This window comes from Cannabis sativa, chromosome 3 (genome assembly GCF_029168945.1).
Source record: "Cannabis sativa cultivar Pink pepper isolate KNU-18-1 chromosome 3, ASM2916894v1, whole genome shotgun sequence".
Taxonomy (NCBI): Eukaryota; Viridiplantae; Streptophyta; class Magnoliopsida; order Rosales; family Cannabaceae; genus Cannabis; species Cannabis sativa.
The window spans coordinates 32,271,732-32,296,309 of record NC_083603.1 but is presented as its reverse complement, the minus strand read 5'-3'; the positions used below and the strand labels follow the sequence as shown (position 1 = coordinate 32,296,309).

General features: G+C 37.2%; 3 protein-coding genes across 3 annotated transcripts; 1 reads left to right on the top strand and 2 right to left on the bottom strand.

Moving 5' to 3' along the window:
- The first annotated feature begins 766 nt into the window (after positions 1 to 766).
- LOC115710893 (uncharacterized mitochondrial protein AtMg00810-like) lies at positions 767 to 1,189 on the top strand. The gene has a single exon (XM_030639245.1). It carries the CDS (start codon positions 767 to 769, stop codon positions 1,187 to 1,189), a length of 423 nt encoding a protein of 140 aa, XP_030495105.1.
- Positions 1,190 to 2,370: 1,181 nt separating this feature from the next.
- On the bottom strand, positions 2,371 to 3,514 carry LOC115708914 (E3 ubiquitin-protein ligase SGR9, amyloplastic). The gene has a single exon (XM_030636941.2). The coding sequence runs from the start codon at positions 3,263 to 3,265 to the stop codon at positions 2,468 to 2,470; it is 798 nt and encodes a 265-aa protein (XP_030492801.1). The 5' UTR covers positions 3,266 to 3,514; the 3' UTR covers positions 2,371 to 2,467.
- A 4,582-nt stretch (positions 3,515 to 8,096) lies between these two features.
- Positions 8,097 to 11,465, bottom strand: LOC133035711 (uncharacterized). The gene is made up of 2 exons (XM_061111855.1): positions 11,171 to 11,465; positions 8,097 to 10,534 (listed from the first exon to the last, which is right to left on the bottom strand). Exons 1-2 carry the CDS (start codon positions 11,439 to 11,441, stop codon positions 9,105 to 9,107), a joined length of 1,701 nt encoding a protein of 566 aa, XP_060967838.1. The 5' UTR covers positions 11,442 to 11,465; the 3' UTR covers positions 8,097 to 9,104.
- Between the last annotated feature and the right edge of the window lie 13,113 nt (positions 11,466 to 24,578).

Here is a 24,578-nt window from a genome sequence, read left to right as displayed (position 1 = left end):
CTGCTATTGACAACAGTTTGCCTCATAACAGACCCATCACAACCTCACATAAGCTTCTTATTTGCAGGATCATCATTTTTTTCTTGCTCAAACTAGTCTTGTTAAAGCCTTGCAAGAACCTTCCAAAATTACTCCTTATTCTCTCTCACAGGCTGTGGATTACATCATACTTTCACCTACCTTTTAAGCAGTTATTCTGGCCATTTCCAGTCATTATGAGCCTAAGTTTTTCAGTCAAGCCAAGGGGATTCCAGTGAGGGACAATGCTATGGATTGTGAGATTGATGCTCTTGAGAAAAATCACACTTGGATCATTGTTTCTTTACCAGCTGAACACCATGCTATTGGGTGTAGATGGGTCTACAAGATCAACTACAATGCTAATGGATCTGTAGAGAGATACAAAGCAAGACTTGTGGCTAAGGGATATAACCAACAAGAGGGTGTGGATTATACTGATACCTATGCTCCTGTTACTAAGTTGGTAACTATCAAACTTGTGCTTGCACTTGCAGCAATAAATGGATGGTATTTGCATCAGCTTGATGTCAATAATGCATTTTTGCATGGAGATCTTCATGAAGAAGTATATATGACTCTACCTCCTGGGTATAGTCCTAAGGGAGAGCTTCCACCAAATGTTGTTTGCAAACTTAAAAAATTTCTATATGGATTAAAGGAAACATCAAGGCAATAATTTGGTAAATTTTCTAGTACTTTGGTTGAGGAAGGGTTCCATCATTCAGCCATAGATCATTTATTGTTTATGAGGAACAATGGAGACAACTTCATCATTCTTCTTATATATGTTGATGATGTTATCTTGGATGGTAATAATCTGGTTGAGATGGAGACTCTTAAAGTTCAATTGAATAATAAATTTCAGCTTAAAGATCTTGGAAATCTCAAGTATTTCCTTAGGTTAGAAGTTGCTAGATCTCCTAAGGGAATCATTATATCACAAAGGCATTATGCCTTGCAAATGTTAGAGGATCTTGGCCATTTGGGGTGTAAGCTAGTGAGTACTCCTATGGAAGCCAACCTGAAACTATGTCAAGATGAAGAAGACATAATGGCTAATCCTAAACCTTATAGAAGGAATATTGGAAAGCTGCAATATTTGACCATTACAAGACCGGATATATCCTTCTCGATCAACAAATTAAGCCAATCCCTGGTTACTCCCTAAGCTAGACATATGAAGGCTTCTGAGAGGGTCCTTCAATATGTTAAGAATTGCCCTGGCCAAGGTTTATTCTTCCCTGCTACATCAGAGATTCAACTTAAAGCTTATACGGATGCGGATTGGGGTGCTTGTCCTGATACTAGAAGGTCCACTACGGGATTTTGTATTTTTCTTGGAAAATCTCTAATTTCTTGGAAGAGTAAAACGCAACATGTTGTATCTAGATCCTTAGCTGAAGCCGAGTATAGAGCTATGGAAAATACCTCTTGTGAGCTTGTTTGGCTGTTGTCTATGCTTAGAGTTAAGAATCGAACACAAAGGTCTCGCCTGGCTCTAATGTGATCCAGTTTTTCATGAGAGAACAAAACATATAGAGATTGATTTCCATTTGGTGAGGGAAAAAGTGCAGGATGGAGTTATTAAAACCAGTCATGTTGGTACTAAAGATTAGGTTGCTGATATATTTACCGAGACACTTTTTCCTACTCAATTTAATGGTTTCAAGGACAAGATGGGACTGATTAGTATTAGCTCCCCATCTTGAGGGAGAGTGTTAAAATATGCTTATTTTTTCCTTTACTCAGTTGTTACTACCACTGGATTTCTGGCTTCTTTCAGTTGTATTCTATTATGTTAGTTACATTGGTTAGTTGTTTCTTGTAACTAAGTGCTTATTGTAATCTTCTTGAACTTGAGCTATATGAAGCTCATTCCCTTCTTTGATTCATTAATGAGAAATTCATTCAGTTTTCCTTCTTCTCTTTCTCTCTCGCTTTATATTTTCTAGTTTATAATATTGTGATGTATTTACATTAATTTTGAACATTATATTCTAATGTATAATTACAAAACTTGATGTAAATTTTTTGTGATCATTTTTTTTTTTTGTTATAAATGATTTGTCAATAAGTACCACACTATATCTTCATAAATATAATTTTTTTTTCAAATTTTTAAATATATTTAATAAAAATAAAATATATCATTATAACACACCAATTTTAAGAAAAATTACGTGCTTAAAGCCTTAAAGCACGTTCTCCTCACTACTATATATTTTTATATTATCCTATTATTTATTTATTATTTATTATTTTTATTTTTTAAAAATTATATATGTATAAACAATAATTAAAAAAAAAATCTTCCAATAGTTGCAGTTGCCTACACCTAAGCCATACGTGTCAATATCAAGTCATTCAATTTAAGACCATTGATCTCATCGAACTATCTACGCCCGTTCTGATTTTGCCACGTGTAATAAAGTCAAGCCGAACCAAATCATTCCTTGAAACCAGTCCCGCTCATCTTGAGGAGGAGGCTCCACAGCCGTTGGATCTCCCCAAATAGATCATCGGTAGGAAGCTGAAACCTACAGCAAGGACACGTGTTCCTCATCTTAAACCAAGGAAGGATACACTTCCAATGATACACGTGTCGACACGGCAGCTCACACACTTCTCTCCTTTCTCTCATCTCCTCCTTACATATCACACACTCAACGCCACCACCGACCACCGTCACAGAAGGCAGCGCCACAACCGCGGACACGGAGGCTGCCACGTCACCACCGCTACCGATAACGACGAACCTCAAACACCTTGCAACCATTTCTATGTAAGGAACCAACAACGACCCGTTGTGGACTCCAATGCCTACAGAGCCAAACGACAAGAGAGTCTCGGTGTAGAGACCGCGGAGGGTTAGTCGCCAGTGGTGGAACGGCAACGTTTCGAGCGCTTCCGGGTTGTGCTGGCGTACTTCGCATAAGTGGAGGAGTAGCAAAACGGCGTCGTAGTCTCTTGTTCTGAGAGAAAAAGTATTGTTATTAGTGGTTTTGAGGGTGAGGTGGCGGAGAGAAGAGAGGAGATAGCGAGCGATGAGGAGAGTCTTGTCTTGGAGAGAGAGGTGATGAAGGCGGTGGAGGGTTAAAGAGAAAAGAGTTGGTGATGAGAGTATGGCGGCGAGACGACGGCGCTGGAGAAGGGTTTCAGAGAAGATAGAGCGAGTGAGATTTGAGAGTTGAGGAGCTGGGAGTGTCGCTAGTGCTGCCATGATTGCGGTGGTGGTCTCATCCATTTCTAGTGATCAGTATTGAGTTTTATGAATTATGAAGTTATTAACTTATGAGGGACGTTTCATCAATTTTATACTTTTTTTTTTAATGTGGAAAGGAATAATAGTACTAATTATTAATAATTTCATTATTATGGTCGTGGATGTATTTTGTAGATTTTTTTTTTTTTTGGATCGACTTATTTGGGCTTGGTGATTTATTTATTGTAGTGACCAATTGCAATGAGAGTGTGTAATGGGATGTACAATTAGGCCTCCTTTGGTGATACGTATAGTTTTATTGTATTAAATAATAAATAATATTATATTTAGATAAAATAATGTATTGTATTAATTATTACGACTAAATTTTTTAATACAATGTATATTGTATTATTTAATACATAACAAATGGTCTGTATTAGCTTGTATTATAATATTTACAAAAGATTCGGGGTCAACACCAATCTCCGACCCGAACCCAGACCAAACTCAAGACTCAGACCCAGACCCAGACTGGGATTGGAACCCAGGGCGCCGACCCGAACCTGGACCCGGGACCCACCACCTAGGACCCAGACTTGGACCCAAGAATCGGACCCGGGACCCGAACCCGGACCCGGGACCCGAACCCCGATCTGAACTCGGACCTAGGACTCGGACCCAGGACCCGGACCTAGACCCGACCCTATAGTTGGTATTGGGGTCGAGTCTAAAAATATATTATAACTTTACACAATTTATTAATATAAGTTAGTACCAAACATTGCATTGTATTAAATAATAGTAATACAATATAATACAACACAACACAATTCAATACAATACAATACGGCGTACCACGAGCCCTTATTGTGCTAACTCCTACTTCTTTTGCGATTAACATATTTATATATATTTAATGGTTAATTAGGATTTTTCTCCTCTAAACTTTGACATGTATCAAATCATGCCCCTTGAACTTTTAAGGTCATTAAAAATACCCCTTAGATTGTTGGATTTAAGGACTTTTTTCTAATTTTAGTAAAAAAGTCTAATATGCATGAAAGTTCAGGGGCATATAATTTAGTACATGTCAAAGTTCGAGGGGCATGATTTGGTAGATATCAAAGTCTAGGGAGCATAATTTAGTATATAAACAATCACGGAAATAGTAAAATTGAATGAAATTAGATAAAAGTCCTTAAATCCAACAATCTTAATAGTTCAAGGGGCATTTTTAACGACTTTTTAAGAAGACATGATTTGATATATGTCAAAGTCCAGGGAAAAAATCCTAATTAGCCATATTTAGTTATACATAATTAAACTTTTCACAAATTTGTAAAATTATTAATATGGTGTAATTAATGTATCTATATATAAATATAAAAAAAAAATGTATGAAACGGTAATAGCAGTCTAAAATTATTTTATTTATCTCATTTTATTGTCTCTTTAATTTTTTTTTATTGAGTTTATAAATATTTATTATCTAATGTTACACATAATTCTAATTTTTTTATTTTTTTTAAAAAAAATAAAAATATTTATAAATTCAATTTACTGATGTTAGTATAAAGTTATTATGTTATTATTTTATTTACAAGTTTGAAAAAAAAAAATCTAATTAAGAATTATTTACTATAAATTAAATTTTGTTATAAAATCACTCTAATAATTATATATTCATGTCTCATTTTTTTTTTAAAAAAAAAAAAGAAAATTAACTATATGTATACCCATATATTTATTTTTTTTTTTTTTGAGGGAAAGGGAGCCCACTAAAGAGAAAGAAAAACTCGAAGATCGCAGGGGTCATCGCCAATCCAAATTGCTGCTTCATCTAACCCGGCAGCCCAGTGAGCAAGTTTGTCAGCAAAAATATTTGCAGACCGAGGAATATGGGAAACATGGGCAGCAGGGAGAAGAGATAAAGCGTCTTTAATTTGCTTCAGAGTGTCTCCAAAAGCGGAGATGTTTTCACAGGAAGTGCTTAGCGCATCTGTAATTGTCTTGCAATCTGTCTCGATCTCATGCACATGAAAATGCTCCTCAATGCACCATTGCAACATTCGAAGAAGAGATTTTGCTTCAAGAGAAGCTACGGTCCCGCCTCCTAGATAAGGAGAGGCCAAAGCAGCTACAACAAGGCCTTCACTATTTCTGATCACGCCGCCGAAACCAGCTTTCAAGCGTTCCTTTGTTGTTGACGCATCCACATTGAGCTTGAGACATCCTTGCGCTGGAGGAGTCCACGGGGTAGGATGAGAGAGTCTGCTGGGTGAGGTTCTGGGAGATTGCCCTGATGATGGGAGATTGTAGTCGTCCAGGAAGTTGCGCGCCAGAGTCAGAATGGCATGGGTTTTGTCTTGCGCTTGATCTTTCCGAGCTTTATTCCTGTTAAACCAAATAAACCAAGCAATGCAGAGAAAAAGTTCTACTTCTTCTTTGGGTAAGGATACAAAAACCATATGAGCAATATCGTGAAAATCAATCTCATGAGGGCATGAAAAAATGTAGGGATAGAAAAGCGTACCTTTCCAGACTCTTCGAACACTATTGCAGTAGAACAGGGCATGAGACACCGATTCCTCCATGTTTCCACACCGTTCACAAACCGAGGATGGGATAATTTTCCTAGAAGCTAGGCTTTTGAGGGTAGGGAGGGTTGAGTTGGTAGCTCGAAAGGCAAAATGTTTAACCTTGGGGGGAATTTTTAGGTGCCATAAGTTTTTCCACCAAGGCGAGGGGGAGGAGGATGAGGGAATGTCAGGAGGCGTGAAAGAAGAGAAGCTAAGGTGGTAACCGGTTTTGACTGTGTAGATGCCAGAGCTTGATAGCTCCCAAATCAACTCATCATTCGAAGGCTGGAGCGGAAGAGAGATAGAGAGGATCGCGTCAATGACATGGGAAGGGTAATATCTCTCTAACAGGGCAATGTTCCAGGTCATGGTTGGGGTGATAAAAGCAGCGACCGTAGGAGGAACTGTATCAAAAGTGGTATGCTGTCTGAATCCCGGGATCCAGTGAGTTCCTGTAGTGGAAGTACTCTGCCCATTGCCGATCTTTGAAATGAGACCTTTCTGCAGCAACTCTCTTCCCCAACAAATACTACGCCAGACAAAAGAAGGCGAGTGTCCTAACGCACTACTAAGGAAGGAGGAATTTGGGTAATATCTGGCCTCCAGGATTTTAGCGACTAATGAGTTTGGTTGCTTGAAGATGCGCCAAGCTTGCTTAGCAAGAAGGGCCTGGTTGAAGTGAATCAGGGAGCGGAAACCCAATCCACCATCCTTTTTGGACTTACACAGCTTTTGCCAACTTTGCCAGTGAATTTTAGGCCGATTATTGTCATTGAAACCCCACCAGAAATTAGCCATGATCGACTCCAAAGAATGGCAGGTGGCCGAAGGGATGCGAAAGCAGGCCATGGTGTAGGTGGGAATTGCCTGAATCACAGACTTGAGAAGGATCTCTTTTCCCCCTTTGGAGAAGACCTTGTTCTTCCAGTTATGCAGATGGGCCCAGACTTTGTCATGCAGGTAGTGGAACATTTGCTTCTTCGATCTTCCAATGTGCTGGGGAAGACCCAGGTACTTTTCAAAAGAAGAGCGAATAGGAATTTGCAAGAAGTCTGAGATTAACGTTTGATCCCGAAGCTCAACATTCGGGGAGAAATAAAGGGAGGATTTCTGAAAGTTAACCTTTTGCCCCGAAGCCCTTTCATACATCTCAAGAATTTCCTTGATGATGTTGCAAGACTGGATGGATGCATTACAAAAGAGGAAACTATCATCCGCAAAGAGCAGGTGGGAAACAGCAGGAGCGCGTCTAGCGACTTTGTAACCCATAAGAGAGCGATTTCTCTCTTTCTGCTGGATAAGGGAAGACAAGCCTTCAGCGCATAGCAGGAAGAGATAGGGGGAGAGGGGGTCGCCTTGCCTAATGCCCCTGGTCGGAACAACATTGCCGGCCACTTGCCCGTTAAAATTGAATTGGAAGGTGGCTGTGGATAGACAAGCCAAGATCAAATTGATGAGCCGCTGGGGAAATAGGAATTTATTAAGGATCGCGGCTATGAAATCCCATTCCACCCTGTCGAAAGCTTTTGCCATATCGAGCTTAACAGCCATCCAACCTTTCCTCCCACGAGTCCTAAGCTTTATGGAGTGAGCAACCTCCTGGGCTATAATAATATTATCAGAGATGAGGCGGCCAGGAAGAAAGGCACTTTGATTGGGGGAGATTAGGTTGTTAAGAACCAACTTGAGTTTATTGGCAATGGATTTTGAAATGATCTTGTAAACAATGCTGCAAAGGCTGATGGGTCTGTATTCCGAGAGGGCAGTGGGATTTTTAACCTTAGGGATGAGGGTGATGAGGGTGGTGTTCAGGGGTGCTATATCCCCATCACCATTGAGAAAGCTGAGAGCAGCATTAATGACGTCATTTCTGAGAAAAGACCAATTATCCTTATAGAACTGGGAGTTGAAGCCGTCGATACCAGGGGCTTTGTCAAGGGGGAGTTGGTGGAAAGCTTTCTCAATTTCAGTGTGGGTAAAAGGAGCTTCCAAAAAGTGAATGTCATCAACCGAGAGGGAGCGGTCGATTCCTTCTAAAACCGCTTGAATATCCGTTGCGGAAGGGTCCGAGGAAGTGAAAAGCGATTGGAAATGCGACTCCATTTCGCGAATGATAGCTTCCTCATTGGAAACAGTGGTCCCATTTGACAAAGTGAGATTGTGGATTTTATTAATTTTTTTCCGATGCGACGCAAAACGATGGAAGAATTTCGTATTTTTGTCGCCCTGGGCCAACCATTGAGTTCTAGCACGCTGCTTCCAATAGGTTTCTTCTTTGTACAGAAGGGAGTCTAACCTGGATTGGACATCTTTGATTTTTGCAATTGTTTGGGCGTCCCAAACTGGGCTCTCACGGGCTTTCTCAAGATCCTTTTCCAATCTCAGAATGTGCTTTTTGAACTGAAAATCTTTCTTATGGTTCCAAGCGGTAAGAGTTTTGGCACACTGCTTTTGGATGGCAATTAAATTGGGAATGGCTGCCTGAAGGTTTTCAGGATTAGCCCAAGATTTCTGGAAGACTTGGGTCCAGTTTGGGTCCGAGAGCCAAACATTTTCAAAGAGAAACCGCTTGTTATTAGCCCTCTGAGAGGTGATGTGGGGGTTTGAGGTAGCCAACTCTAAGGCACGATGGTCCGAGCCGAAAAAGCCAAGATGGGAGAGGAGAGCATTAGGGAAATTGTTGATCCAGGCATTGTTTACGATCCCCCAGTCAATTCGCTCCTGGATGTTTCTCGGGGCAGCCACATTATTGTTCCACGTGAGAGGGGGGCCTTTAGGGTCGAGGGGGGTGAGATTGAAAAGGTCAAGAAATCGCCTGAAGTCAATCGAAGGTCCTCTGTCAGGGTTACCCCCTTGTTTGTCATTTGAAAACAAGAAGGCATTAAAATCCCCGATGATAAGCCACGGGTCAATAGGGTTGCTTCTGCCTATTCGATCAAGAATTTTCCAAGTTTGAGGTCTATTCGACTCTATAGGAGAGCCATAAAAACAGGTTAAGTGGAAAGTATTGCTTTGCGAGGAACAAGAGACATAACAATCAAAATGACTTATAGATTGCGAAAGCAAGTTAACGATTACATCATTTGTCCATAACAAAATAAGGCCCCCACTTCTACCTATTCTAGGGACCTCCAAACCCGAATCAAAATGAAGCTTAAGCCTAAGAGTGTCAACAGCATGTTTAGTAAGCCTAGATTCCATAATAAACAAAATATCGGGTTTACAGACAGATACTAAACGGGAGAGGTTACGGAATGCACGCTCACTCCCAATTCCACGCGCATTCCAGCTCACAATCTTCATGGCGACAGGCAGGCCTGCTCAGGGGCAAGGCCTGCGCTTCCTGAGGAGTTTCCCGTGGCTTGTGATTTGTCCGAGCGAGAGCGTTTGATTTGTTGGCGGAGCTCTCCATTCACCATTTCGGCTTGTCTTTTGAACTTGTCCTTTGAGTCGGGTTTGTTTCTCTTCCTCGAGGCTTTTGAGTCCACAGGAAAAACAGCACCCGGTTGGTAGGTGAGGTTCATTGCTTCGAGCCGCTTGCTGGTGTCAAGGAGAGGGATGTGTTCGGGCAAGGGGACTTGACAAAACTGCGAGTTGGTGGATTTGGAACTGCTTGAGTTTTGGGATGTGTTAGTTTGGCTTGGGGTGGAGGCTTGGGGAGCTTTGAGGGCACTAGTGTTGCTCATGGTAGCATTGAGAAGGGCTGTGTAGGAGGGAGATCTGGTGTCGGGTTGGTTTGGGATTGGGGCGCGGGTTTGTAAGTCAACTTGGTTCCATTGCTCATGGTCTCGGGCAGGGGGTAAAGGTCCCGATTTGTAAAGGCCAACTTGCTGGGTTTGGCCGTGAGTGATGGCTTTGTCAGGGGCGTTATAAGTGGGAAATGGAGGTATGGTTTCGGGGGGGCCGACACAGACCGTACTTGCAGGGTTGTTTGTCATGAACACAGCTACCGGGGGATTGGCAAAAGCAAGCTGTTCAGAGCACAACATAGTGTTAGTGGAAACCTTAACTTTACCCACAATGGTTTTGATATCATACCTGAGCTCCGGGGGGAACGGGGCTTCGTCGCAAGCTTTCATGTAATCCACACATCCCTTATTGTAACTGTGCCCCATGCGGCCGCAGAAAAAACAAATGTCGGGAAGGTTCTCGTACTTTAGTTCGAGCCAAACAACTTTGTTTATTCCGGTGAAATGGATAGGCACACCCCGCGGAAGCGGATTGGCCACATCAAACATGACTCTAATTCTGAAATAGGGGCCCCATGTTTCGCGAAGGGAGGGTCGGTAAATCTCGAGCAGGTGACCGAGGGGAGCCGAAACAAGTTGTGCCAATTGCTCCGTTCGTTTAAGGAACGGGGTATTGAAAACTTGCACCCAAAGAGGGATTTTGAGCAAGCTATCCCCGTTGAGGACTTCCACCGAGGTAGGGATGTCCATGAGGATAGCTTGGTTGAGGTAGGTCCAAGGTTGCTGAAGCAAAACCCGGCGCCTATCTCCATCGCAACCAAACTCAATGAGAAAGAGGCCATTGGAACGATCTGTGATAGTAACAGGAGAACGAGAGATATGGTTCCAATTGCTTGTCATTTTGTCGATGAAGTTCTTTCGGTTAAAGGATTTAACCGTGAGCACTTTTGCTACCAAATAGATGGGAGCTTGATTGAGTTCAGAGTCGGCTAAGTTAGGGAGGATTGGCTCTTGTAAGGTTTGGATAGTGCTTTCTGTCTCTGTGAGATTGAGTGCAATAGAAAGTGAATTGGTTAAGTCATCCATTGTGGAGAGACTGTGTGTGCAGAATATAGGTATATTATATATAAGCCAGATGTAGTATAATCCTAGAATAAGAAAAAGATGATATAGAAAGTAAATTTGCAGTATATGGTAAGAATTTTGGGGAAGCAGTTTAATGCCAAGAAGGGGAGGTGTCGGAGATGAATAGATGAGAGGTTTGTTTCCTAATATGGCTAAGCACCTAAAGATGGATAAACTAAGGATGTTTGGGGAACCATTACTTCTGCTCTTAAATAGGATAACTATGCATGAGCTAGAGCAAACAAGATTTATAGCATTTAAGGGGAAGAGAACGTTCTGCAGAGAGACAAGACCCTTTGTGCCAGGCAGAATAACTTCAGTACAGGCACTATTAAATGTAAGCAGCAAATTCTTTTTGATACATGTATTATATTCTCGGTTGAGCAGAGAACAAACAGAGTTCTCATTACTCCAAAATGTGAAAGGTGGTGTTTGGTGAGGGATTAATTTAATGGGTATACCAAACTTAAATCGAAAAAAGCATTTTTGAACTTGATTTTGCAGATGCGATTTGACACTGATCAGAAAGGAGAGAAGAGGAGATTGAGTACCTGTGGGTTTGCCATTAATATTCGTACTGGACGGAGATCCGAAGGGATTGCCGGAGTTAATGTTGACGGGACAGGAGTGGTTGGGTCGACTTCGCGCCGTACTTCTGGGTCGGCTTGGGTGAGTCGAACTTCCTTGGGTCTCGTTTGAGGAGGAGCCGGAGCCACGGAGATCGCAAGATCTGGGCTTGGTCATTGGTTTCACAGTGTGGAAACGGTTTGGAGACGAGTGTGAAAACACAAAATTGGTGCTCGAAGCTTTGTTCTGCTGCATGGAAGAGAGAGAGAACGAAGAGTCTAGAAAGTATGTCAAATCGATTAATGAGAATTCCACTTTCTTTAGTTCTTTGTATACCCATATATTCAGTTATTTAGATTTTGGTGGATTACATTTCTATGCCTTTTCGTATTTTCTTCAATAGTTAGAAGTGTGTAGAATGATCTTTGATTACTCACGTCAAAATGGTACCATAACCTTTCCTAATTACTTATACTTATTAATAATAATAATAAAGGGGGAGGTTTTTTTTTTTTTTTTTTAAAATGAACATCTTATTAAGCAACCACACTAGGCTTATCTACCATTAAATAGGCAGCAGCACAAGAGGGCAAAGAATCAATCCAAATACAAGAAGAATGGGTCATTCGACTCCAAATTGCTAAAGCATTTGCTACAGCATTACAATCTCTATGCACATGAGTAAACTTTAAAGAAAGAAAATGATGTTTGAGGCTAAGAATGTCTCTGCAAAGCATGCCCCAATCTGAATTAAGAGCCGAACCCGATTGAAGGCTGTTAATGATACTTAAACAATCAGCAGCAACAATGGCTTTCGATACAGCCCATTTTTGCGCAAGGCGAACCCCCAATTTAACAGCAGCAGCCTCCGCCAAAAAAATAGAAGCTATACCTGGAACAAAGACAGTTTCAGCCACAATTAATTCACCAACCGAATCTCTAAGCACAGCACTTAATCCACACCCCATTTTATCAGCAATTAGAGAGGCATCTGTATTGATCATTACACAGTCAAAAGGAGGAGGACCCCATTTTGGTTTTGCTGTTACAGCTTTGTCCTGCCGAGAGTCCTTACACTCAACAAAATAATCATCCAACTTTGCAAGAGCCCATCTTACCCAACTATGGATCTCTTGAGCTTGGTGTTTAAAGATGAAGTTATTTCTACGCTGCCAAATTAGCCAAGAAAGACCAATAAATTGAATCAGATCTTCCTTAGGAAGTTTGCCCCATAAGTAAAAGAGAACATCTGGAGCTTTCGGCATGTATATAAAATTGTGAGTGTCAAAACCAGCAAGCTTCCATATCTTAAGAACTTTAGGACAAAACCATAGAGCATGGCAAATATCCTCCTCTTTCTCTTGACACCAATCACAAGTAGTTTCCAAGGACATACCTCTTTTTGACAATTCTATTTTCGTGGGAATCCATTGATTAAACACACGCCAAATGAAATTTTTCATTTTTGGAATGAGCTTAGAACTCCATATAAACTTCCACCAAGCTTTCAAAGGGGTTGTATTAGAACATTCAGCTAGATCCGTATGTATAAATCTACTTTTGTAACCACTTGCAACCGAATATTTACCATTGTTATTTAAGCTCCATGACAACCAATCAGGACGAGAAGTGAGAGGGATAATGCCAAGCACCCAAGCGATATCGTCTTTATGAAACCAACTGTGAACTATTAGAATATTTTTATTTATGGAAATTATTTTCTAATTAAGGAAATGATTTTCTATTTAAGGAAATAAATAAATAATTGATTTTCTGATAAATGAATATTTTATATTCATTGAATTCGAACAAAATCAATTATGTAATATTCTATATATGGTCAGATTTCTATATTCATTACCTGATTTGATTTCTTGAATTAATTGTCAAAATATTCTGACAATTAATGTGGCGCAGATACTGATGGAGTATCTCACCTATAAATATAGGGTCTCGGTCCCCGAGCTCCTCACTCATTCTGAATCCATTCAGCAAATTCCATCTAAAGAGAGTTGAGAGAGCGAGGAAGCCCGAACTCCAATACCGAAGCTATCGCAGGGATTGAAGCTCAAAGATCAATGGCTGCAGGTACATCGATCCTTTCATTGCATATATTATTGATATGATTACAGTTTATTTTCCGCATTTCATATCATTTGTATATGCTATATTACATACACTATATATATAGTCTAACAGTTGGTATCAGAGCGGATTTATCTCTGCCTTGATTTCATTTGAGTTTCATATATATATATATACATTCATATACTGTTCATATATATATATACTTATTTGGTTCATTTCGTGGTGTATATATATATACACATATTCATATAATTCTAAATATATATATATAATTTTTCATACGTATATATATATATCTTTATTCTTATATATATTATATACATTTATATACTGTATATATATATTTTTTCATTTTCATATATATGTTTATATATATATTGTATATTATATATATGTTTTATCACATAATAATAATCATAATATTCATTTTTATTATGTGATATATACATGCATATATATATATAAACACGATCGGTCCAAGTTTAATTTTTCCGTTTTTCATTTTTCGGTGTTTATTTCAAATTCTATATACATTACTATATTTGTATAGTATTATAGATCGATCTAAGCATTGAAAATCCATTGAAAAACTTAAAGATGGAAAATTTTTTCAGTTAAAACTTTTTCGGACCCGATTAATTTCGTGATATTAAAGTATATATTTTTTCGTGTTTTTGTGCATAAAATCTATGTGGATCTCTTTATTATTTGATTTAGAACCATTTAGATTTGAAAACACGCAATTTGGTCGTCGGAAACGCAATTTCCGATCGGGTTCGACGGACCCGCGTGCAGAAAAACGGGTCAAAATCGACCCGGTTTGGCTGAAGAAGACGACGCAAACGACATATCGTTTGCCAAAAAAGACGTGTCGTTTGCCCAAAACGACGTGTCGTTTGTCAAAAACGACGTGTCGTTTGAAAGCCTACATTTAGTTGTCGTTGTTGAAAAACGACATGTCATTTTTCACATTGTGGAAAACGACATGTCGTTTTCCGTCTTCTGAGACAGCCTCTACATTAATTAAACGACGTGTCGTTTTTACCTTAGGGAAAACGACATGTCGTTTTGTATATTTTCTTAGCACACTTCAGAATATAAAAAACGACGTGTCGTTTTTGCCTTTTGCAAAAACGACATGTCGTTTGGCAGTATGGATTTTTCAAAAAAAAAAAAAAAAATGGGGAAAAATTCCGAATTTTTTTATAAATTTTTATTTTTTTGGAATATTAATTATTTTCCCATTTCAGTGTTAATTTAGTCAATAAATTCCATTTAGTTAATTTTCCATTTTTGTTTAATACATATATATAGTATAAATTGAAAATGGAAATTTGTTTAAATTTGGTAATTTATTACATGATTTATTTAGGCATGTAAAAATTGTGCTAATTTGTGCATTTAATTATATATTACCAAATTTCTGCAATTTATTGTCTAAATTAATTTTGAAAAATCTGCCACTAATTTCATATTAAGGAATTTGCATTTAATTAATGATCATACATTAATTGTATTATTTTGTATTTAATTGACAAATTTATGTTTAATGCAATTAATTTAGATTTGTATGATTTAAATGCTCTACATAAATTCCTTTTATAGTGCTAGATATATTTAGAAATATTCAAACATTAAGATAGGTTGAATATTTTATTTAGCAATTAAGTTTCATAAAACTTCATAAAATTATTCATAAAATATTCATAAAACTTTATAAAATGAATAAAATATGAATAAAACGTAAGTAGTTTTGTGGTTTGACATAAGAAAACATGAACCTGGGACAAATGCTCATATCTAGAACGGTTTTTAATGATCTTCGGACGACCACACTAGGAGCACTAATCTCAGTGATTGTCTATTATGTTAATAACGAAATTACTTTTAGGTAGAGCCCAATACCTAATGTCTAAAGTGAAAATATAATTTTTTATAATTAGGGAGTAGCCACAGCATCTTTAATTATATAAAATTATATATTAATTAAAATTCACCTTAATGGACAAAACTTGTAATCAATTATTTGGATATAATAATTTTACCCCACAGGGATTTTATTATATTAATATAATTAATTAGGATAATATATTAAGTTAAATTCTCTTAATTTACCCCACAGGGAGTTATGAGGATTTGATTTAATAGTGTTATCACAAATTTTAATTAAAGATAGATTTCATTCCTCCATTATTTCTAAATTAAATACTTCATTAAATCTATCATAAAGTTCATACAATTTTATTAGATTTAAAATTTAGCCCACAGGCAATTTTAGATTTAATAAAATTTTCATCTTCATCATGTTTCTACATTGGTAAAACATGAATTCATTAAAGCCTCAATTCTTTTAACATCTAAATTTTTGTAATCCTATTCTTGCAGCTATTTCATCCACCTCTAAATATGCTGAAATCACTAGTGAAATCCCTGAGCTTAGGAGTGACAACTTCAAAATCTGGAAGGAACGAGTTCTTCTCCACCTAGCTTGCACTGACATGGATTATGCAATAAGGAAAGATGAACCAGCTGCTATCACTGATACTAGCACTGCTGCTGAGATTGCACTGCGTGAAAAGTGGGAGCAATCTAATCGTCTCTGCATCATGTTCATTATGTCCAGAATTCCTATGGGAATGCGTGGATCGGTGGAGCCACCTGAGAAGGTGAAAGACTTTATCAAAGTTATGGATGAGCAGTTTGACACTTCAGATAAATCCTTGTTCATCAACCTCATTCAAGAGTTCTCGTCCACAAAACTCACCGGTGTTAAAGGAGTTCGAGAACACATTTCTAAAATGAGGGACATCACTGCTCATTTGAAGAAACTCGACGTTATCATTCCTGATACCTTCCTGGTTCATTACATCCTTCACAATCTTCCTCCACAATATGGGCCTTTCAAAATTTCCTACAACACACATAAAGAAAAATGGACTATCAATGAATTGATGACCATGTGTGTTCAAGAGGAAGCCAGGCTCCTACAGGAGCAAGGAGAAAGTGTTCACCTGACCACTTAACCTAAGAAACGCAAGCCATTCAAGAAGAACAAAGGGAAAAAGCCCATGGCTCCCAAGGCTGCCATAAAGAAAGATTCCATCAAATGTTTCTTTTGTAAACAAAAGGGACATGCTAAAAGGGAGTGCAGCCAGTTCAAGAAATGGATGGATGACAAAGGTAATCCAATTTCCTTAGTATGTTATGAATCTAATATGGCTAATGTTAATCTTAACACATGGTGGATTGATTAGGTTCAACAATTCACATAACAAATTCCTTGCAGGATATTCAAAATCTAAGGAAGCCAGTGGCAAGTGAGCAAAGCATCTTATCTGGAAACAAGATGGGCTCACATGTGGAAGCTATTGGAACATGCAATTTAGTTTTAAGTAATGGTTTTATTTTAAAGTTAGAAAAGACCTTTTATGTACCAAGTTTCTCTAGAAACTTGATTTCGATTTCAAGACTTATACCCTTTGGTTTTTCCTTTACATTTTCGGACAAATATTTTAATTTATATTATAAATGCGAATGTGTTGGAAATGATATTTTGTCCGATGGTCTTTCTTGCCTTAATTTACAAAATAATACCAATAATAATGTTATGCATGTTCACGCTGGCACTAAAAGATGTGTTATGAAAGAGGATTCTGTACATTGTGGCACGGAGATTGGGACATATCTCCATTGATAGAATTAACAGGTTGGTAAAAGATGGGGTACTCAATACCTTAGATTTTATCGACTTTGATACTTGTGTGGATTGCATTAAGGGAAAGCAAACCTCCAAGTCTGTCAAAAGCGGTGTCCATAGGAGTTACGAAATATTAGAAATCATACATACTGATATATGTAGTCCAGATATGGAGTCACATGGTCAGAAATACTTCATCTCATTCATAGATGATTACTCACGCTACATGTATATCTACTTACTTCATAATAAAAGTGAAGCATTAGATGTCTTTAAGATATTTAAAGTCAAGTAGAGAAACAATGCAACAAGCAAATTAAGATAGTGAGATCGGATAGAGGAGGTGAGTATTATGGTAGATACACGAGAAGATGGACAAGCACACGGTGCATTTGCGAAGTTTCTTGAAGAAAATGGGATTGTTGCCCATTACACCTTGCCGTACACCCGAGCAAAATGGTGTTGCGAAAGAAGAAACCGAACATTAATGGACATGGTGCGGAGTATGCTTAGTAGCAACTCTAATCTTCCTAAATCCTTGTGGAATTTGAAGCATTAAAGACATCCGTGTACATATTAAACCGAGTTCCAACAAAGGCGGTCTCAAAAACTCCTTTTGAATTATGGAAAGGTTGGAAACCAAGTTTGAATCATGTACGCATTTGGGGATGTCCATGCGAAGTCGAATATATAATCCACAAGAGAAGAAATTGGACCCAAGGACCATAAGCGGATTCTTTATAGGGTACGCTGAAAAGTCTAAAGGTTACAAGTTTTATTGTCCATCTCATAGCACAAGAATTGTGGAATCAAGGAATGCAAAATTTCTTGAAAATGCCTTGATCAGTGGGAGTGATCAATCAAAGGACTTAGGTCCTGAGAAAGATCCTTCAGAACCTTCCACTTCAAAAGCAAGATTGATAATGGTTAACACTCCTGTAGTTCAAACGAATGTTGAACAACCATTACCAATCACTGAAGATCCACAAGTTGGTAATGATAATCCAGTAGATCAAAATGTTCAAGAGTTGCACAACTTGTTGAACAACCCGCCGAACTCGCTTTGCTCCCCAAGAGCCTCGTTGGTGAAGTCTTAAGAAGATCTACTAGACCTATCAAACCAAAGATTTATAAAGACTATGTTGTGTATTTATTAGAATCGATATTGGAATTGGAAATGATCCGTAAACGTTTTTACAAGCTATGAACGGTAGAGAATCAAAATTGTGGTACAATGCTATGGATGATGAAATGAATTCTATGAGGTGCAACAGAGTCTGGGAACTTGTAAAGTTGCCTAATGGGGCGAGAGCCATTGGCTGTAAATGGGTCTATAAAACTAAGAAAGACTCATTAGGCAACACTGAGAGGTACAAAGCAAGACTTGTTGCTAAAGGATTCACTCAAGAGGAAGGAATTGACTATACGGAGACTTTTTCTCCTGTATCAAAGAAAGATTCCCTCAGAGTCATCTTGACATTAGTTGCTCATTTTGATTTAGAGCTGGAGCAGATGGATGTAAAACCGCTTTTACGAACGGTGATCTAGAGGAGGAGGTATACCTGAAACAACCAGAAGGATTCTCCTCTAGTGAAGGTCAGGATTTGGTATGCAAGCTCAAGAAGTCCATCTATGGATTAAAACAAGCATCCCGCCAATGGTATTTAAAATTTCATGATGTCATCTCTTCCTTTGGATTTGAAGAGAATGTCATGGATCAATGCATATACACGAAGGAAAGTGGGAGTAAGATCTCGTTTTCTTGTTTTATATGTGGACGATATTCTTCTTGCATCCAATGATAAAGGGTTGCTACGTGAAGTGAAACAATTTCTTTCAAAGAACTTTGAGATGAAAGACATGGGTGAAGCATCCTATGTCATAGGCATTAAGATTCATAGAGATAGATACTGAGGTATCTTAGGTTTATCTCAAGAAGCCTACATCAACAGAGTTTTAGAAAGATTTCATATGAAAGATTGTTCACCGAGCGTTGCTCCAATTATGAAGGGTGATAAATTAAATTTGAGCCAGTGCCCAAAGAATGATTTTGAAAGAGAACAAATGAAGAACATTCCTTATGCTTCGCATTGTCGGAAGCCTAATGTATGCTCGGGTGTGCACAAGACCCGACATTGCTTATTCGTCGGAATGTTAGGAAGATTTCAGAGTAACCGGGGATAGACCACCGGAAAGCCGCAAAGAAAGTAATGAGGTATCTTCGTGGTACTAAGGATTACAAATCGATGTTCAAACGAATCGACAATCTAGAAGTAGTTGGCTACTCGGACTCGGATTTATTTGGTTGCACCGATTCATGTAAATCTACATCCGGTTACGTGTTTATGTTTCTTGGTGGAGCCGTGTCTGGAGGAGTAACAAACAAACCTTGACTGCTACTTCTACTATGGAGGCTGAGTTCGTTTCTTGCTTTGAGGCTACATCACATGGTGTATGGCTAAAGAGTTTCATTTCAGGCCTTAGAGTGGTTGATTCCATTACAAGGCCGCTAAAGATGTTCTGTGACAATTCAGCTGCTGTTTTCATGGCTAAGAACAACAAAAGTGGAAGTCGAAGCAAGCACATCGACATTAAGTACTTAGCTATTAGAGAACGTGTTAAGGAAAATAAAGTGGTCATTCAACACATTAGCACTGAATTGATGATTGCCGATCCTATGACAAAAGGCTTGCCACCTCATAAATTCAAGGATCATATAGAGAACATGGGACTTGGTTCCCTTATGTAATTTGTACAAATAAAGTTATTATTAATGAAACTCTTATTTTTGATTTTCTCATATTTATGCGCATCTTAATTTTACATTTGAGAAAAATTTCAGAGGACCTGAATAAACATAAGGTTTAGGGTTTATTCACTTAAGTACATCGCCACATAAAGTACATTGTTATATAATAAATGTATTGTAATACATGGAAGATAATACTCGATTCATAATGAGGACATGTCGCTATGATTCGTATGTTTATTATATAATGAGGAACGTTGGGTTTGAATATTTTAGTTTAAATGCTGACCAAGTGGGAGAATATTAGAATATTTTTATTTATGGAAATTATTTTCTAATTAAGGAAATGATTTTCTATTTAAGGAAATAAATAAATAATTGATTTTCTGATAAATGAATATTTTATATTCATTGAATCTGAACAAAATCAATTATGTAATATTCTATATATGGTCAGATTTCTATATTCATTACCTGATTTGATTTCCTGAATTAATTGTCAAAATATTCTGACAATTAATGTGGCGCAGATACTGATGGAGTATCTCACCTATAAATATAGGGTCTCGGTCCCCGAGCTCCTCACTCATTCTGAATCCATTCAGCAAATTCCATCTAAAGAGAGTTGAGAGAGCGAGGAAGCCCAAACTCCAATACCGAAGCTATCGCAGGGATTGAAGCTCAAAGATCAATGGCTGCAGGTACATCGATCCTTTCATTGCATATATTATTGATATGATTACAGTTTATTTTCCGCATTTCATATCATTTGTATATGCTATATTACATACACTATATATATAGTCTAACATGAACTTCATTAATTTTCCATTTTCCATCAGTATTAATCAATTTGTCTAGAGTGGTGTAAAGGGGGAGGTTTTGATAGTTACATTAAATATGTAACAATCACGGTTAATTTGCACTTCATTGCACCACATCGTATTTTTGCAGTGTGGTTTTTGCAGTTTTAAGATCTCACAGTGCGGTTGCAGTTTGAGAAATTACAAAAATTAAATATACAATTTGGTTTGAAAAAAATATTACAATCCGCACTACCTGCACAGTGAACACAATTAATGAACATTTCTCTTCATTTCATAATTTTATTTAATCTTGAAAAATTTACAAAATATATTTTAACAACATATATAATTTAATTATAATAACTTTTAAGCTTAAAAATATGCTAAATGTATTTATCTATTTTCTTTATTTTTCTCGTCTTTTATCCTATTTCATATATTTTTTTCTAAAAAAATATATATAAACTTAAATAGCATAATTAATTTGTATCTTATTATTTTTCGAATATATATAACCTATTTTCTCTTTTTATATAAAATATCTACACTAAATTATTTATTCATGTTTTGATAAAACAATACTAACTCAAACAATGTAAATGATCAAACAATCAACGACCATGTTAGCAATTAAAACAAGAAAAAAGAACTAATAAGAAAACTAGAAAAATAAGAGAGTAAACACAAGAAATTTATCCTGGTTCAGATCTCAATTTGAATCCTACTCTGGCTCTCCCCCAAGAGTTTCTCCACTAAGAACCAACAAGTTACAAACATCAATTTATTGGGTTTTGTGCCCTAAATAAAACCCATTTCAATATAATCAGATTTACTTATTAATAAAGATCAGAAATAACATTTTATGTTGCATGGTTCACATGATTTATTTCATGATTATATATATAATGTATGAATTCTATTTAAGTCCAGAACATATGAATTTGTTAATGATTATAGTGTTGTCAGCACAGTGGAATATAATCTTAATTATATGTTCTAAAATTTATTCCTTGATTTGTCAGTTCACTGGATTTAGACTGACATGATAATCAGCGATATGTATTCTTACACCTTGGATAAGTGTTATGTCCTTTCCAGGGCATTGGCAAAGTTTACCAACATCAAATGTATGGAGTATACATCGGAAGGGACCGATATTGAACTTTGATTAGATATATTAAAATTTACCGTAATATCTATTCAATTCCATATCACATGTTGATCCTAGATCAAATGATCTTAATCCTGATATGGTTAGGTTCGATCTCAAGAGTATTATACATGTTCTTTGATTTGTTAGTTAAGCCTACTTTTGAACAGTCAGGGTGATACGTACATTTTGGGAACATGATAGTATAATTGAGTGGGAGCGCTAACATAAATATGGAGTCTATAACTTCTATAGGAATTTAGAAGTGAAACGATGATATCCTTCGAGCTTGGCTAAACAGAAATAAATGGTTGAGATCTCATTTCACTTCGCTGAAATATCATTTATAGAGAGCTAAGTGTTTTAAGGATAAAATACATTGAAGGTGTAACGGTAATTTAGTGCCTATTCAAAGTAGATCATCTATTAGAGGGTCATTGATCAAATTAGGATTATAACAATGGATAATTAATAGAGTATCTATATCGTGGAACATATAGAGCGTTCTATATGACTGAGGTGCAATTCCAAGTTCTAAGTGTAGATTCAATAAGGAATTAATAAGTTAGGGAATTTACTTGGTAAATTCGGTTCGACTTATTGGAAGCTCAGTTATATAGGCCCATGGTCCCCATACTAGTTGAGACCATACTGCTTGTAAGACTCAGTTAATTGATTTTAATTAATCAATTATAATTCTAAAGTTAAACTGTCTACTTTATGAAATTTCACTAAGCAAGGGTGAAATTGTAAAGAAAAGAGATTCTAGGTTTATTTATTAATTAAGTGACTTTATATGTCTAAATTAATAAATATATTAAATGACAATATTATTTAATAATTAATTTTTAGTTATTAAATAATTAGAATTGGCATTTAAATGGTTCAATTGGAAAATTGGCATTTTTGAGAAAATGGGATTGAAAGATGACAAAATTACAAAATTGCAAAATTACAAAGTGAGGCCCATTATCCATATCATGGCCGACCACTATGCAAGCATTTTACCATTTATATTTTTCATTATTTTAATGCCATACAATTCTAACCTAAACCTAGATGGCTTTCTATAAATAGAAAGTGATGGCTTCAGGAAACTATAGACTTGCATCTTATTTTCCCTCAAAGAAAACCTGAGCCTCCTAGTCGCCCCTCTTCTTCTCTTTCCTTCTCATCAATTTCGAAATACCCTAGTGATAGAGTAGTGCCCACAGACATCAAGTGGTATCTTAATCATAGTGTGGAAGATTGTGAAGAATCCAACCAACAAGAAGGAGAATCGGCATCAAAGGAAGGAGAGAAAGAGATCCAAGTTCAGATCTTGATTATGTTCTGCTACAGAAAGGAATCAAGGGCTAGAGATCTGAACGAAAGGAGTCATTATATTCCGCTGCACCCAATGTAAGGTTTCTTAAACTTTATATGTTTTTATTTCATTATTTTAGAATTCATATTAGGATGTTAATGAAACATACATGGTAGTAAATCAAGATCCTGGTAAAATATTTCCAACACAATTGTAGTACACAAACACCAAGAACTATCAATGACAGAAATGGCTCTCCAACACTCAAACTTAGAGCCTCTCAACCTATCATGACAGCTTGATCTCCAACCATTTCTGTTCTTGATCTTCTCTCATTCTCTCCATACTTTTCTCTCTGTCTTAGTCTCTCTCACTCTTCTCCGAATGAATTGAAAAGAGGAGCCTTAAATACTGTTAGTAGCTGACATGTCCAGCACTTAACAGCCCAACAAATTAGTTTTTAACTAACATAACTGACTTTCCCAAATAGGAAAGGTTTATAATAGAAAACAGTTATGTAACAACTGTTAGGAGACAAAACAAGGTTTAGTTTTAAATGGATTATATTCCACAAATTCCACCTTAATCCATGTAAAACTGAACCTAAATCAATACTAGACTACACTTGGGGGAGTGATCCTGTAAAATTAGTAAGGACCAACGTTGAGCAAATCCATACAGTGTTGGAATTTGCTCACTGGCAAGGCCTTTGTTCCTGCATCAGCAGGATTCTCATTAATTGGCACCTTCTCAAGGTTAATTTCACCATCCTCTATCTTGTCTCTTATCCAAAATATTCTGATATCGATGTGTTTGGATCTCTCATGGTACACATGATTTTTGCTTAGGTGAATTGAGGATTGACTATCTGAAAAATACAGTCACCTTGCCTTTCATCATATTCAACTCTCCTAGAATTTCTTTGATCCACACAGCTTCCTTGAATGCCTCTGTTGTTTCCATGAACTATGCTTCTGTGGTAGAGAGAGCTACAACTGGTTGTAGTTGAGATTTCCAACTTATGTAGCTTGAATTGAGTTCGAAATAGTAGCTGGTTAGGGATTTTCTTGTGTCTCTATTTGATGCATAATCTGCATTAACAAATCATTCAAGTTCCACCTTGATCCTTGTTTTCTTGAACTTTATTCCATAGTGAGTTGTTGTCTTGAGATATTTCAGTAACCATTTGACTCCTTTCCAATATCTTCCCCAGGATTTGACATGTATCTGCTGAGAGTGCTAACAACATATGCAATGTCAGGCCTAGTGCTAATCATAGCATACATGACACTCCCAATTGCTTTACCATATGGTATTTCCATCATCTGTTTTCTTTCTTTGTCATCTTTGGGAGATTGATTGGTGGAGAACACAAAGTGTCCAACAAGGGGAACTTTGGTTTCTTTTGAGTCATTCATTTTGAATTTCCATAAAACAGTTTCAATGTACTTGCCTTGAGTTAATAACATCTTTTGATTCTTCCTATTTCTGGGTATCTCGACTCCCAAAATTCTCTTAGCCACCCCTAAGTCCTTCATTTCAAATTCACTTTTAAGAACATACTTAAACTTTTCAATTTGATTTTGATCCTTTCCC